This window comes from Notothenia rossii (genome assembly GCF_949606895.1).
Source record: "Notothenia rossii genome assembly, chromosome: 9".
Taxonomy (NCBI): domain Eukaryota; kingdom Metazoa; phylum Chordata; class Actinopteri; order Perciformes; family Nototheniidae; genus Notothenia; species Notothenia rossii.
This window is the reverse complement of record NC_136907.1, coordinates 9,409,578-9,426,866: the sequence shown is the minus strand read 5'-3', so window position 1 is coordinate 9,426,866 and position 17,289 is coordinate 9,409,578. Positions and strand designations below refer to the sequence as shown.

Genomic DNA, 17,289 nt, shown 5'->3' with positions numbered 1-17,289 from the left:
TATTTGTGAGACCACATGCAATTCTAATCTTAAGGTAATTGGAGGTAAATGATACAAAAACTAAAGCACCCTGGGTTTGTAACTTGTCTACAAAGACGAAAGGACATTCGTCTTTTTGTAGAGTACTTTCAAAAGATCCTGGCCGGCTGAACGGTGAATAATCCAAATCAATGTATCTGAAGACCTGAAAAAGGTGTTTTTAACATCCTCAAGAAGCCTTTTCCATATTCCTTCCCCTACCTGCACACATCGTGCAACTTTGTCTCAAACTATGACGCAAACCTTCATTTTCTATACCTGTTGTTAGTTTTTGATTAGATCAATTACCGTACATTTATTTATAAGAATAACAGGAATATAAGAAAGTGTTTTGTTTTTCACCAAGAATGTCAATCACAGTAATAGTCAATTAACTTTAAAAATAGTTTCTTAGTAACTTGTGACAATTAATTGCATCGCTACAGGTCTGACTCATAGTTTTGATTGATTCAATCAACGCAGACTGCCACAATCTCCGCGTTTTCACCCACTTACGGCTGTAATTTGTCAGTCACTGGTAAACGTCTTGCCCTGGAGGTGACTGAATGGAGGGGTTTGGCACCTGAGCTGCATTCAGTTTCCAGTGTCTGTGTATAGTGGGAGGCTGTGGCTCAGTGGGGTAGTGCGCTGAACTTAATGCGCTGAACTGCAGTCAGCATGTCGTTGTGTCCCTGGGCAAGACACTGCACCCCAAATTGCTCCTGTGGGGATTGTCCACAGTACTGAAGTCACTTTGGATAAAAGAGTCTAACAAGTGTAATGTAATGTAATATGTTTGCATTGCTGCATTGATCACAGAGATGAAAAAATGCTGAGAAATGTCAGCGTGCACGCTATCTCATGTCATTTGGTCTGCAGAGGGATGGATAGCTTTGCTTTGCCGCTTCCACGCTAAACACCTACAGTAAATGGCAGTAGAGTTGTAATCAGTTTGGCTAAACGACAGCTGCTCTCTCTCTCGTTTAGTATTGCATTTGTTCTGTCCTTTTCCCGTCCCTCGCAACACCGGTTATCTCTGCAAGACGTGTACTGAGCTGAGCAGGCGTGACACCACGATATGAGCACATGACATATCCTTACGCTCGGCACTGGTGACAGCGCATTCCTGTTTCCGTGCGAGTGTGTGAGGACGAATCGCCATCAATGCAAGACCACCCAAATTGGATCTATTTTAACTCACTGCGAGTTCAGACACACACACACACACACACACACACACACACACACACACACACACACACACACACACACACACACACACACACACACACACACACACACACACACACACACACACACACACACACACACACACACACACACACACACACACACACACACACACACACACACACACACACACGTATAAACCCCATGTTATCTTATCTTAAGACAAAGGACAGATTATTTGGATGGATTCTAGACAAAGCATACACTCTCCTTGCCTCTGTATTTCTTTCTGTCAGTTTCTCTCCTTCCTCCAACCCCCACAGACCTCATTCTGTCGACTCTAACCTATGAATGTGTACACTTTAAATAATGTTGCTTTTCTACTGTTGTCTTATTTGCTTAGGGCAAAGAAATGTGAGAAGGCAAATGTCAGAAAATACATTCACTGTTGCTGGCTTGTCGGCTGTCGTGATGCAGCTCTGCTTTCTTGCTTCGCTTCCTTCAACAGCCAAAGTAATTTGTGAGATAAATCTGAAGTGGATAGATTGATAGTTTTAAGACTTTTTGGTCTTCTTAGGCAAGGTAATGAAACCTTAGTGATGATATTTTATTTATATCCAAGGATGAGAGAGCCAAATTAAATGTGACTGTGCTGTAAAAACTTTATTGATTAATAATATGACAACTTCCTGTACTTTAGATAGGTCTGCATGATACGGCATTGAGCCTACATACTAATATAGGTTGCTTTTGAATCTGAAGATCCTGATCATTTCAATTAGTTTTTGCATTTAGAAATCCGATCAAGCTTTAAGCGTTAAGTTACAGGCAGAGATCGGGACAGTTTAGATGCCAAAATGCAGGATCAAGCTGATCCCCCTGGAAGGGTGGATTTAAAAAAAAACATGAAAGGTGTTTTATATAAGCATGAAATCCTGATATAACTGGTAAGGATGCTATAATACAGTTGAAATATGAAAACATTTAAACATTTTGTTTGATGAAATAAACCTTAAAAAAGGCCCGAATCAATGGTTTTGTCTGTTGAGTGTTATATTTCTGATTCATAGCAAATTTGTCTCATTTCAAATTATTATCAATTAACAATTGATTTATTATGTGTTTATAGTGTGAACAATTTGGCGAAATGTAGCATTTTGTTTTCAGTTAGAACCAAACAGAATACCCCATTACGAATAGATCCCCCTCAGTACTATACCATTTCCCTTTGAAACATGAAAACAAAGATTTGACAAATATGCAATATCATTTTTATAGGATTTGAATATTAAAAAAGTGAAATGTAATCTTCGATTTGTATTTCTATGCCCAGTTAAAGGTTCGACAGAGAGAGGAATGTATCTTTGCTTTTGTCTGTGAAGGCTCTGCTGCTGCCTGTCATCCATTAGAGACCATTAGTCACTCCAGAATGTGTTCACAGACGACCGCATTGTCTGCAACAAAGCGCAACGGATTTCTGTTTCACAATAACTACTTACTGAATGTACAATCATATTTTTGCTCATTAAGCCTTCATCTGCGTCTCTCCGGGAACATACAAAGAGAGACTGAAAGGAAAGCTGAACTTGTCAGCATCAAAGTTTGATTTGTTTTGCAACTAATGGTCAATGCACCTCCGTCTGTTTTGCTGCTGAAGCACACAGAGATTACAGTTTGTTTGTGTGTGTGTGTGTGTGTGTGTGCGTGCGTGTGTGCGTGTGTGTGTGTGTGTGTGTGTGTGTCTGTGTGTCTGTGTGTGTGTGTGTGAGTGTGTGAGAGAGAGAAAAACCGAGAGAGAGATGTCTTTCAAACATCCGATTTCCCTAACACAAAGTACCTTGAGACGTGACAATGTTATGAGTTTGCCGAAGTGATGCAGTTAGATAATCAGAACCGCAGTGAGGGCGGAAAAGATGCCGCTTCTTATTCTGAGGGCTGATGACCGGGCTGAGGTTCGCCTGAAAGCAACCATGACCGATCAGATAACAGAAAGTAAACGATCATAACACCAAAGCCACAAGGTCCTCTGTTCCCAAACACTATAATCAAAAAGGGTTAGAGCAAAGAGGGGAAGAGTCAGCTTTGTCTAAAAAAAGAAAACAAGCTCTATAGAGGATGAGAAGAAAGGCACATCATTGAAAAGGAAAAGTGAGACCGATGGAAGCTGCATAGAGAGAGAAGGTCAAATATGTCATGTTTCTTTTAAATTAAAAGCGACATTTTTATTCTGAGGGAAGACATTCCGTCAGCCGGTAAAACAGTCTTATTGAAAGTATGATGTTACATTCAATTATAATCTTTGAACCATTAATGAGTAGCAGGTTAATCACATTTTAAAAGGTGTGTTTCCACCAAATTATTTCCTCCCACCTCCCACTCAGAAGCTCTTTTTTTTCCAATGAAAGACTCTTTCTACTTCACATTACCTTCTCCCAAACATCCTGCCAATTATTTGTGTTTTTTTTTATTCAAAATGTCGCAAATCATACTGCACTGCAGAGCTATTTGACAACTTATGAGTGCTCCACAAGAACAGTCACAAAAACATGGCACAACAACCTTTTTTCCTGCTGCAAGAACAAATAGTAGTTAGACTTAGTACTTTGGTTATGTATCAAAATCTGACTACTTCAAATGGTAATGGTGAAAGCTGCATGTGTTTCATTTTGATCATGGAACCATATAGAGCAAAATGGTTTAAGGCTCCAAAACGTTATAAACGATGTGTAAAATTGGCTGTGAAATTCATAAAGGAGTTTCCAGCTCAATATGGGGATACGTACTATTATCTGACAGAGATGCTGTTTTTTTGACAAAGTATGTTGCCATAGCAACACTAAAATTGTAACAAATCACTGTGTACAACTTCTTAATTGTCGGCATCACAGTTTTTCACGGCTACTCTCCATCATTAGACGTGAGTGTGTGCATGAAAGACACCTAAGGAAGATTTTTATTGTATCAGCATACGGAGTGTAATAAAATATTTCTCACTCACTTTAAGCCTATGATGAAATCACATTTCCCTTCTCTCTTCCCACTCCTGCCCTTTCCTCTCCCATCATTTCCACTGGCCTCCCCTCTCCTTACTCCCCCTTCTCCGTGTCCCCCTTTCTACCCAGGGACAGTATGTATTAGTATAGAGCCTTGGCAGGTGTTTGCTCATTCAACTGACACACTTTTATAATGAGAAAAGTGCAAATTTCCGAATATACATTCAACTGCATGTGTCTGGATGTGACTGTTCTCCTTTCCTTGTCAACAACCCATCTGGAGGCTTGAGCTTCTGTGTGTATGAGCGTGTGTGTGTGAGGAAGCGATAGAGAGAAAGAGAGAGAGAGAAGCCCCAGCATACTATGTTTATTGAATAGCTTAATGTATATTCTGTATCTCAGCCTTTTCCTTAACCTCAATTACCTGTTATACCTTTCCGAAAGGCAAGCCAGCTTTTTAATATGTAAAATGTGCCATTCTCCATACAGTAATTGGCTGTATGGAATGTGACAGAAATGATTTCCTTTCATCAGTTTCTACCTGCTATGCAGAGTTCAGTGGGACAGCTCCACCAGCCCCACTTCATTAAGTCCTTGTGTGAAGTGGGTCAGGGAGGAGACAGCTCTCGCCTATAGACCCCATTGTGTTTTTCCGAAGCATACATTTCCCCCCCTCGAGCTCCAGAATAGAACAAATGCCTTCGTCTATGAGGATATTCTTATTTTTTCTAGGATACCCTCTATGGCTATCTTTCAAAAGCGCTTGAAAGAAAATGGACAGTGTTTGTAGAGCTATACACTATCATTTTGATAACGCTTAAAAAAACTGGTTTCTTTCCCTTTTCATTTTGTGCTCCAGAACTTTCTCCCAGAAGAGAGAAAGACTAAGCCTGTCACTAAGTGTGGGCTAATTATTCCCATTTGCCTCAGGTATTTTTCTGTACAAACCTGCAGATGATAAGTGTCTCCACTAATAAAGGCAGTAATAACTGGATATATTGCTTCATTTGACAATGTAGTCTCTTTCTCTCCGTAAACCTGCTTTGCAGCTGAACAGAGAAAGAAACAAAGCTGACATTTACTTGACACCAGTTTCTCTGATCCATAACAACAACGCCAATGACAACTATACAGATCTGTGCTTTTAATCATTATGCCTGTCTGCTCATTCAAAATGTGATCAAAAGAAACATTTGTTGTTTCTTTTTAAACTAAAGCTGAATGATATACTGAACCGCTGTGTGCAAAGAGAAGTGACAAAGAAAGCAGACGCAGAAAGCTCAAGGTCAAAGAAAAGTTTGTCTGTGTCTTTCAGAGGTGATAACTGCTTCCAAAAGCTCTCATAAAATGCCTCCTTAATTCCTCCCCTTTATCCCACCAAGGCCTATATTCTGTCACCTTTTTTTCTCCTTTCCTTCCTCTCATGTTTTATGGTGCTTGTCTTGGGGAGAGGGGACTTGTTAGGGATCTTCGGAGATTTACAGTCAAGTTTTTTCTATCACAGAGAACACCGTACCAATCTTCAGGCCGATATGAAAGGATGTTTCATAGAAGTGCTCTTCCAGGAAATAAAATACAAAAAGACAGCTGTCTGAAAAGTTTAACTTTCCTGCAAAGATTACATTTGGAGAGAGAAAGTTCTGCTATCTGTTCAATAAAAAAGTCTGTCAAGCATTTCTTATTTTTGTATTTACTTTGGAAAACTTTTAAAAGCCTATCCCCTAAATTGCTCAGGCACAGATACTCTGAATGCATCAAAGCTCTCATGGCTGCATACTAGCGAGGTGGAATGCCTAACATTTCACATGCACACACGAATATGTGCACTTACATACACACAAACACATTGCTCACACAACCCAAAAACAGCCAGCAAATGGATTCAGACAGCTGAATATTTCACATCGGAGCACCCGAATAGCTTCACATTTAGCAGATCAGGGGCCTTAAAACGAGCAGTTGGCCCTTAGCTGCTCACCCAGAACACTAATCTTAATGTTTAAACAGTTTCAATCAAACTGCAGATGGCACAGCATGGGCAGACATGTCCACCAGTAGGCACTTTGATAACTTTGCAAAAAGTATCATATACTATAATTAGAAATGGTTGCAATTTTTGGAAACAAGCTTCAAAAAGCAAGTTAAACGCCCATGCATGTAACCACTTTTTACATTCATTTATATTTGTATATTGTACATTTTTAGGTGGAGGATCTCACTTTGTATGTCTAATAGGGCCGAACGATTAATCGGTTTTAAATAGAAATCGCGATTTTAAATGATGCAATTATCAAATCGCAAAGCCTGCGATTTTTTTGTTTAAAAAAAAAAGAAAAGTGTTCGTCTTGTGTGTCAGTCACCCACACCAATCAGAAGTTCTGTGCTCCACATGTACCAGTCATTGTTAACCAATCAGAAGTGGCCCATGATAGTAGGTGATAGACAGATTGATCCAATCACCTGCCAAGTGTTTTTGAAATACTTTTCCAAATGGCTTCCAATGGAGCTCTCCTAGATGGTTTGGTGAAACAAACCATCTGAGTCAGGTTAGTAATGCTCCATCACATGTTTCTATGACAGGGTGAATCTGAAACTGAAGCTTGAATTTAAAGCAACCCAACGGAAGTTTCATGTAAGTTTAGTTCTTTCACTCGTAGCTCGGGCTGCGGGGGTGCTAGAGACGGGAGCATGTTGATACAACCTTCCTAGCTGGAGATATGGCCGCATGTTACAATAAACTTCCGTTGGGTCGCTTAAAAACAAATATCGCAAATCGAATCGCAATATCTGTCAGAAAAATCGCAATTAGATTATTTCCCCAAATCGTGCAGCCCTAATGTCTAATGCTTTGGAATTAATGTTTTTATTTGGTTGAATAATATATTGATGAACCATTGCATGGGCGTTGTGACTCACTGTGTTCAGACCGAAGGGAGATTCAGTCATCGTGACCTTTTTCATGGTCGGTTCCTTTTTCCATGAAACAGCATGAGCCGAGACCAAAAGCCGAAAGCAAGGCCGTTTCCACTTAATCTGAATCATGCATGACGTCATGAAAATGATTAAAATTTAAATGTGATAAATTGATTTGCTTACAGTGTGTAATAGCAGTTGGCCCATACATAATGTAAACACCATAAAATGGTATACAATCAAAATCATGTTTTTGATAATTCTTCCAAATTGTTAAATGTAACATTTAGATTTTTTTTAATTAGACTTTAAGAAACAGACATTTAAAGCCAGATAAAAAATGATTAGTGTATAATGTAAACTAGTTGAAGAGATGCCACTACCATTCTGGAAATGATCTACTGAGATCAGAAAGAGAGACTAGACTGTGTAAAAATACAATCAGAACCCGAGGAAAGACAAGACTTTTGAAATATGACCTTGAAGAATGAACAAGGGCATTACAATTAAACTAGCAGTGTAACTGTTGTATTCCGCAGAGCCCCGGGATTCTCTCTGCCATGCTAAATCAAACCGCCCTTAATAAAGTAACCACTGACACCTAGAGCTGCACCTGTAGCTTGATTCATTGATTAGTTGATCGACAGAAAAAAATGATCACCAACTATTTGTTAAGTAATGGACTGACAAACACAAGACATGTTGAGACATGACCTTGGACTTTGAAACACTGACATAGACATTTTTAATTGTAAATAATGTATAATCCAATACATACATATCATGCAGATTCATAGATAATATAAATGATTGTTAGTTGCAGCCCTACTGAAACCCTAAATGACAAATGTGTCTTTTGCTTCCACACAATCACATAAATTAGCCCCTCCTGGAACAACACTATAACGCATTCAGGTTTACCAAATGTGTGTTAATCTTACTTTTAAGGATAGGTATATCACAATCCTGTGCCAGACCCAGGAAGGCAGAGGTGGAGGGATAATCAAAGAGAGAAGAACGGGATCAAGAGAGCAGGTTGAGAATGAAACTACGGGGGTTGGCGAGGAAAAGGGTTAGCTAATTACAGTAACCATGTTGAATAAAATATTTTAATGTCATACTTTAGCCAATGCTCTCACACGAGGAGACCATTCAGTAGGCCTGCCAATTTAGCCTGGAAAGTAATTACACATCGGTTCCTTCTCGTACGGGAATTCCGAATACATTGTAATTATGCCTCACTGCAAAATGTCGCCATCCAGGAAATAAAGCCATTATCAGGTCTTGAATTATATTGTAACCAAAAGAGCAATTTGTGAAAAGATATTAGCCTCTTTTGAATGTTATAAAAGAGAGAATCCCTCTCGCCCAGTGCTCATCTCTCTCTCGCTGTCGAGGCTTAAGTCCCTCCGTGGTAAGTTATGGAAAGGACACAATTGGCTACTTTCGTGACAAAGACTTATTTGAAATTCAAACAACCCTTCACAGCCATCGAAGCACGTTTGAGACGACGGAAGACAAGAGGAGTCTCTTTCATCCGACTAAACGTCTTAGAGGTGAGCCTCAGCTCTCACATTCAACAACAACAGAGGCAGAACCGGCACCACTCAAAGGACCGTAATGGAGTCAGTTTCTGCATTTGTCTTTGAAAAACAATATGTTTATGCTAATGCTCTGAGGCTGAATTTAATAGAGGATGTAAGTGACACTCTTTGAGATGAAACACATGCACACGCAGGCACATGTGCACTATCAACAATCTGTTGAGTTAGGTCAACAAACATCATAGAGACAAGACAATGGCCTGCTTATACATTTCATAAAACAAAATGTATTGTTTCGATGTATTTAAAATACTGCAATGACATTTTAGCACTTTTTAAAATCAGTTAATATACATTTGTTTACAGTACCTATGTGGAGTCAATCAATAACCTTAAATAATGTCATATATAGACTGTATCAACAAATGTCTTGTACCTTGCCATAAGGAACAAACACATATCATTTAAACTACTTGTAACAGAGAAGAGGATGCAGAAAGTTGGCAAGTTGAGGATGTATTTTTGAGCAACTGTGTGCTTGCCTAATCCCCATCTTCTTCTTCCCAACAGGCAGCAAGGAAAATTAATCTGAAACCTACTGTGCTCAGAGGCGTTTGCAGCTGAGACATCTTTCCTTTCTCACACTGCCAGTGGCACTTTGGAAACACTCACCATCTCAGCACTCCCATCAGCATGTGCATCTGAAATTTGCCACGTTCAGCAGGACAAATCCCAAAGCACAAAAACCCCGTGCACACGGACACACACACATGCATACACACCAACATACCAGCCCAAAACAGCATAGCAATTCAAACGTCTCAGTAGTATCCCTTTGCTTTTCTGATAATAAAAGAGTCCTTGGCTGCTTTTTCACTTCCAATCTCTCTGCACGGGAAATGTCATGAAATGCAGCCCTAAAACCGACCCCTGGTGTGATATGGAATAACCTGTAGAGAACATCAACTGTTGAATTTGATGTTCAATGCAGTGGCTCTTTCCGGCAAGTGAAAATGTAAATGGCTGAAAATGTAAATGATTTTGCATGCATTCACTCTCTGCATGCAAAAATACATACACACCCGGACACGCACGCACGCAAACACTAATGCACAAATGCAAGGCAGACCAATGGACAGGCGGATAATGGAAGAAGACTGTGTAAATCCCATATGTGCTTAATCCGGACACTTACACAAGAGAGTGTGATTCATACTCTATTACACTCAACTAATACAGCCGAGAGACGCACAGGGCACACTCATTTCAGCAGGCATGAACCAACAAAATAACACCCATGAATCCTCTTTATGGGGACTCCACTGAAGAGGATGTGAAAGGTCGGGGATAAAGCCTTTGTACTTATTAGCCATTAAAACATTGGTGCCACACCCACAGCATTTCTGTGTATTTGTTTGTGTGCATTTCTGTGTGTGTGACTGTGTGCAAAAATAAAAGGGCTGCTATCCGTTTAATGGAAGGAATTTCTCTGCAGCACACTGCAGATCTTCAGTATATATATATATAAGTGTTGAGAGAGAGCTTGGTGTCTGTTCTGCAGATCACCTTATTCTCTTAGGAAGTGGGTTTTGAGGTGGATGAGGTTGTTAATTGTATATAATATATAACAACATTTTCTTTAGTTAATTTCACTTTATATTAAAGGGGCCCCATTGTGCTTTTCATTTTATTTTCTATTTCGTGTAGTGTGGCTAAACTCCCTGTGTTCCCTGTCTGTCTCCAAAATGACCCCTGTCAGGTTCATTTTAGCTTAATTAGTGTTGCATTGGTTAATATTGCAAAGTGTTGTAAATGAACACATTTGAACTATCTAATTGAGTAAACGCATTTAGCCTGTCTCATTAATTTTTATATCATTTGAAATTGAGGCAGATTGCTAAGGGTCCACTATTGTGGCTCTCCCCTTTGAAAACATAACATCCATTGTTCCTATTTTTTGGCTACAAAATCCCACTTTAGTGATCCTGACGATGTTTGAGTGTGCTAACTGCATTATGCTGTCTTCATTAGTGTGAAAAATACACCACCAGAAGCAAGGTAGAGTCCAATGCCAAATCACTGTTTATCCTGTACTACAAATTGTTAAATGATATGAAACCAATTTAATGCTCTCACGCCATCAGTTACACACAAGGCCATTATGTGTACCATCCAAGGCTTAGGTGATTAGCTTTGTTATTTTAGCTAAATGATTATTCATACTGCACTGTGTGTGCTTGAGGCAGTACAGGATAAGTATTGAAGGATTGCAGTGAAGGGCACTGAATGGTTGACTTTGAGAGTATTTTGTCTGTTTCTGACCTTCTAACTTGATTTTAAGAATAATATTAAACTTTTCAGTAGTTTTTTACTCAGATAGAACATTATAGAAAACCTAGTTTGATCCACCAATGTCTTTCCATGGGATGATGTCAACATGCTCCAAGGCTTTCCCTGATCATGAGAAGGATATAAATCAATAAGAGAAATAACAAAAGCTTTGCAGCAATCTACAGTCGCCTGCTCCTTGTGCCCTGCTGATCTTAAAATCCAAAGAAAGTCAAATGGACGGCAGGCACACCTACACACAAACCAAGAAGCAAACAAAACAACAGAAAGCACTCAAACTGTTAATGGTAGGTGAGTGTGTGTAAGGTTGATGGATCAAGTGACAAATAATAGTAGCTACATACAGTCCATCCCAAGAGTTTGCCTCTTTTGCTAAATACCTTCAACAAACTTGCTGTTAAAAGGGAGCACAGCCAGGAAAACACAGATGCTATGACACAACAAAAAAAAGCGGCTTATTCAGGTGAAAAACACAGGGGAACACAAGGAGCTTTTCAGGTTGCTTTCCAGCCTAAAATAAAACCTGTTTTTGTGTGTTTTGTGCATTTCTCAACTACCACACGCCTTACTCGGGAATACTTTGTAAGACTGCATCTGTTGTGCGGCTGCTGCTGTCTGTCAATCTCCCAAACGTACCTTTCTTGTCTCCAAAGAAGAGGGTCTGCTGTGCAGGGTTTGACCACTGGAGGGAGGTGTTGTCATTATACTCCACACGGCAGGTCATGGTTACCGTCCCACCCTCCGTCACCGTCATATTCTGAACCAGAGGGTACTGACCGCTGATGCCTGTAACATGACACATATGGAGAAAAACGTAAGAGGAGATGAGGATGCATCAGGGGGAGACAGAGAGAGAGAGAGAGAGAGAGAGAGAGCGTCACTGCGGTAGACAGAGGGAAACAGATGGTAGATTTGTGATTGCTTGATTTGTAGGGTTGCTTTGTTAATTAAATGTGCTTAATACATTTCTGATGATCCAATGAAGTAAAAAACGATGACGGTAAACTAAAAAGTAATGTGTTTTTACCCAGAGGGTTTTTAAAATATTGAAATAAATGAAAAAAAAAACGTTTCTATCACTGAAGGAGCAATTCAGCTCCTCTCAATACAGGACAAAGACAGGATGTCTAGTTAACGTCTTTGCAAAACCCCTAACATCCTTATTAAAAAGCTAATGTTCAGCCAGGAAACTAGTACTGTGTCACTACTGTGTGCTAAATTGGAGACTAACATAGGACACAAAGGGGGCCTTTAGCCAGCGGTACCATCCCTGAAACCTCAGCGACACAGGGAAGACCAATTAAAAAACATTCTCAATGGACTTGTGTGTGCACATGTGGGTTTGTGTGTGTAAGGCCTGCGTCCAATGAGGGAAACAGAGAGATAAACACAGTTATATAATTGGGTGTGACCTCGAACTCCAAGTAGAGCTAGTTTTTAGCATCATGGACAGGTCGCTTTTTGCAATTGGTTCGTCATAGCAACCTGGCATTTTTTCAAGACAGCTCACATATGTATGTGTGTGTGTGTGTATGCTTCAGTTCATGAATGTGTGTGTGAGAACGGCTGTGAGCAAGTAAATAATAATAACCATCAATCTATCCCTTTCCCTATACCCAGAGGACAAGTTTTAAAGAGTGTGTGAGTAAAGGCTTAGGTAAGAAAGATTATTCATCCCAAGCTAACTTTAAGACCCCCCAGGATGGGATCATAAAGCAAAGAAAATAAAAGATAAATAATCATATATTGAAAAAGAAAAAACATCTCAAATCCATTCCTGTCTGATGCAGTTTAATACCTTTCCATTCAAACACTGCCAATGTATTATATCTCATTCAGCAGGCACATGTTTATGTCTCCCTCACTTCAGTTAATGACTGCACAGGTAAGATAAACAAACCCTTAAATAGCGCTTGCCTGCAGGGAAAGCAGGTGAGGCAAACCCCATCACTGACAGACCTGCGGTGAAGGACGTGTTGAGAGGAGAGAGAGTGAGGTGAAGGAGGGGAGGAGAGGAAGGGAGAGGTAAGTCAAGGAGCATGGGTCATTTCCAGTGTTGATTAAGGCCTCCCGAGGTTAATCATGCGTGTGAGAGATAGAGAGGGAAGAGCAGGCAAACGGGGGAAAAATGGATCTGAGCAATGGGAGGCTAGGAAAATGTTTTATTCATGAAAGTTTTGCATGAGGCATGATCTGCCAACGGTTTACCGTTCTCCTGCGCCTGCCCTCGCTCTCTTTATTACTTCCTCTCTTTAAATCACTTACTTTTTTCTCATTTTTCTCACTCACGCAGTTGGGCGACATGCAGCCCACTGAGATACATTTTATTCCCTTTGTGCTGGTCACAAAGGGAATTTAATGGTTAGCTGCCATACCCAATGGTGGAAATGATGATTTTTTTTGTGTGGGTTCTGAACAATATGATGCAGCGTATCATTTTAGTTCATGACTGCAACATGTAATTGAAAACGGAGACATCTTGCGGATATTATGGCTTGTTGTATTTTCCATCCTGTACTCATCCGTGAATATGTAATCTTCTCATTAAATATCAAAATGATATAATTCAAAGAACAACAATAAGAAAATATGACATTTAGGTGATTCAATGTTACACCAAAGGCTTATGCACCTCTGAAGACAGATGCTTCCAGATGTTTAATCATCTAGATTGTCTTTGAGACAAAAATATTACGCCAACATTTAAATTGTAAATACATATATGTAATGATTTATAGCACATATTATGATGTAGATATGTCAACAATATCTCTTCCGTTTTCTCAGTTGAAGATGTGGTACTGCAGACAGAATGAGATCACTATGTGCACTACAGGTGACACATATTTTAGCATCCATTAAATCAAACTATAAGTTTATATAATAATAACTTCTTGATGTGTTCTCCTCTCCTCTCACTGGCACTTGTTTCTACACAGAGTTACAATAGTCCGGGGATCCCGCTGAAACACCTCCATTGGGACTGAAAGGGCCAAAGGGGCCACAATGATGGTTATATTAGAACAGTGCAGTGCTCTGTGTGCCTAATTGGCCAGTGGAGTAGGTTCTCCCATTCTCCCCTCCGGCCACCCAGACCTGATTTAAATGTATCTCCTGAGGGAAAGAGGCAGCTGTTCTCTTCTGATTTCCATGTCTATATTTAGGTCCTTCCCTCACTTCACCTCCACGCTTTCTCCTACTTTCAGTTCCTTGCTCTCTTTTCCAGTTCACATCCATTCTACTCAATTCCCTTTTCTGTATTCCTCTTTCTCTCTCTGTGTCACGTTCCCTGCTTTAGTTGATCCCTGAAGGGTGGCATTTCCACTTTCTTTGTCTCCGATTTTCATAGTCTCTCTGGCTCCCTAGTCTTTCACATTTATCTTGATCCTACCTCCTTTCTTGTGCTCAATTTGGCTCTATCTCTCATGGAGAGTGAGGTCAATTTAATCGCCCTCCACTTTGACTGACATGCCAAGCCAAAGCCGGGTCAACAACGTCCTTCTGTGCATGGCATTATGAGGTAATGACAAAATGAAATTGGCTTTGCTTTATTAGGTTTAATTTGATCGTATATAAGTCACCGTTAATGGCATATACTATAGAGCAGGGTTCCCCAATTATATTTACCAAAGGGCCAATTTTTTTCAAGCATGACAAGCTAAGGGCCAAAATGCTATGTGTCACTAAAAGTTGTTTTACACTATGTGCAGATGTTACCTCTATTATAATTGTTGTAGTAGTGGCAGTAGTAATTAAACAAACCCTGTGTTGAGAGTAAAGGAAAAATGCATCCTTGAAACAAAATTAGACCGAAATCAAACATTTATTAACAATAATAATAAATAAATGCTTTAACAAATACAAATGATTTTGCTGTGGTCTGATGGGGCATAACAATAAAACAAAAATAAAAAACAACAGAGTGAACTCTGATCAAATAGTCAGACAGGTCCACATCCAATTCAGCAAACACTGTAACACACACACACACACACACACACACACACACACACACACACACACACACACACACACACACACACACACACACACACACACACACACACACACACACACACACACACACACACACACACACACACACACACACACACACACACACACACACACACACACACACACACACACACACACACACACACACACACACACACACACACACACACACACACACACTGGGAAAGACAGGAAGACAGAGAGAGAGTTTCAGTTAGTTACTTTTATAATGTCGTACCAAATTCACCACATTATCAGTTTTAACATTTTTAAATATGTGTACCAAATAATATCAGGCTGTAAATAACAAATAGCATTGTTTTTTTTTAACTTTATTTTTAATATATTATTTTAATGTTGTATTCAATTTAACCAGTTTGTGGGCTGTTGTTAAAAGCCCTGCATTATCCAAGGTTTTTTATCTATCATATTAATAATTTGTTTTTAATTACGCTGCGTAGCATTTTATTTAGGAAATGAATGTACATATAAAATATAACTATAAAATGGTTATTTTTGTCTTAATAATTATTATACCACAATAGAATTGACAAATTGCAAAAATAAATTGATGTTGTTCACTCACCAATCAGTGAGAGAAGTGAGAGCGGCGGGATGAGGCAACCTGTCTGATGTTGGGCTTGTATTCTGTTGTGGCAATCCTGAGGCACTGTCCAAGATGTGCACTGGAGAGTCTGTTCCTGTCCTGGCTTTTGATAGCATTCATTGAAGAAAATCCTGATTCGCAGATGTATGTTGAGGGGAACATTGTGAGTAGGAACATAGCAATAGCTCTGGTGTTTTTGAAACGAGCTTGGGGAACCATGTTGATCCAAAAGTCACACACTGGTGCATCCTTGTGTTGAGCTTTCAGCAACTCAGAGCTTCCCATCTCTAAGACCTCCATCTGAAGAGCTCCCTCTTCTATGGAAGGCACCAGCCTTTTGGCCTCTCCAGTCCACTGCCCGTCTGCTGACACAGAGAACGGCTGTCTGAGGAAGAGGATGTCACGTGAGATTTTAGGGGAGCTTTCAAATCGCTCCTTGAAGTTTTCTGCCAGTTTTGACACAAAATCCTTCATTACTGGATCTTCCGGCATTTCATTCTTCTCGCAGTGCTCACGCAGACGTGGAAAGTGCAGCTTCCTCCCATGAATATCTCTCTCCAAAAGGTGCAGCTTTGACCGAAAAGCTTCAACCGCCTCGTACATCTCAGCAACAGTGTGGTTCTTGCCTTGCAGCTGCAGGTTAAGGTGATTTAGATGAGACATGATGTCACACAAAAAATGAACATCTGCTATCACCTTGGTGTCAGTTAAAAAGCTCAAAAACTCATGGGCTTTTTGGCCCTGCAGGCTTGATAAGAACGACACCAGTTCATCACGCAGGTCGCACACCCTCTCCAACACACGGCCCTTGCTCAGCCAGCGAACATCGTTGTGTAGTAAGAGATCCTTGTGTTCAGAGGACATTTCCTCTAGCAACGATCTAAAAAGGCGATGCTGCAGACTAGAGCTCTCACGCACAAAGTTAACCAGTCTCGTCACAGTATCCATCGTTTCTTTCATTTTTCCACACAGTTTTGCGCACAACACTGATTTGTGAATGATGCAGTGAAATGTCAGAAGCGCCGGGTTAACGGCGGAAAGCCTGCTTACCAAGCCTTTGTGCTTTCCAACCATCGACGGAGCCCCGTCGGTTACAACAGAGACGATTTGACTCACATTCAAACCATTCTTTTCGAAGAACTGTGTCAGCTCGTGGAAGATTATTTCCCCGGTTGTGTGCCCGGGCAGAGTAAGCAAACACAGTAGCTCTTCCCGGAATATCTTCCCATCAAAAAATCGTACGAACACAGACAGCTGTTCCATGTCGGTTCGGTCACAGGAGGAGTCTATGGCTAAGGATATAGCCTCTGTTTTCTTCAAATCCGTGAGTAGACTGGAAAAACACTCCTCCGCTAAAACCTCTACTCTTCTGGTTGCCGTGTTAGCCGACAGCGGCACCTGCTTTAATAGCTCTACAACCTTTTTTTGTTGTTTTTCATCATGATTTAAAACTTCATGAGCCATGTCTATCGCACACCGTTTAATTAACTCAGCATCAGCAAACGGCTTCTTGGCTCTAGCAAGCGTCCAAGAGACGTGCAATGAGGCAGCTGTTGCGCTCTCTTGTGCCGATGTTGTTTTCGACATTGTGGAAACAGAGTGCTTGTATGATGCAAGCAAACCTGCTATCTTTTGTGTGCGCTGGTCGGATTTCTCT

General features: G+C 40.3%; 2 protein-coding genes across 4 annotated transcripts in view; both read right to left on the bottom strand.

The window, feature by feature from the left end:
* Positions 1-17,289, bottom strand: part of cadm2a (cell adhesion molecule 2a) — a 184,042-nt gene that overhangs the window by 41,742 nt on the left and 125,011 nt on the right. For all 3 annotated transcript variants that reach the window (XM_079647409.1, XM_079647411.1, XM_079647410.1), the window contains one exon: positions 11,645-11,794. In XM_079647409.1, the coding sequence (XP_079503535.1) occupies positions 11,645-11,794 (150 nt within the window). The remainder of the gene's footprint in view (positions 1-11,644; positions 11,795-17,289) is intronic.
* Positions 14,813-17,289, bottom strand: part of LOC307017702 (protein FAM200A-like) — a 3,030-nt gene continuing 553 nt past the window's right edge. Inside the window, exons 1-2 of the mRNA XM_079647408.1 lie at positions 15,612-17,289; positions 14,813-14,980 (exon numbers count right to left, since the gene is read on the bottom strand). The exon at positions 15,612-17,289 is cut by the window's right edge and continues 553 nt beyond it. Coding sequence (XP_079503534.1) covers positions 15,615-17,289 — 1,675 coding nt within the window. The 3' untranslated portion in view covers positions 14,813-14,980; positions 15,612-15,614. The remainder of the gene's footprint in view (positions 14,981-15,611) is intronic.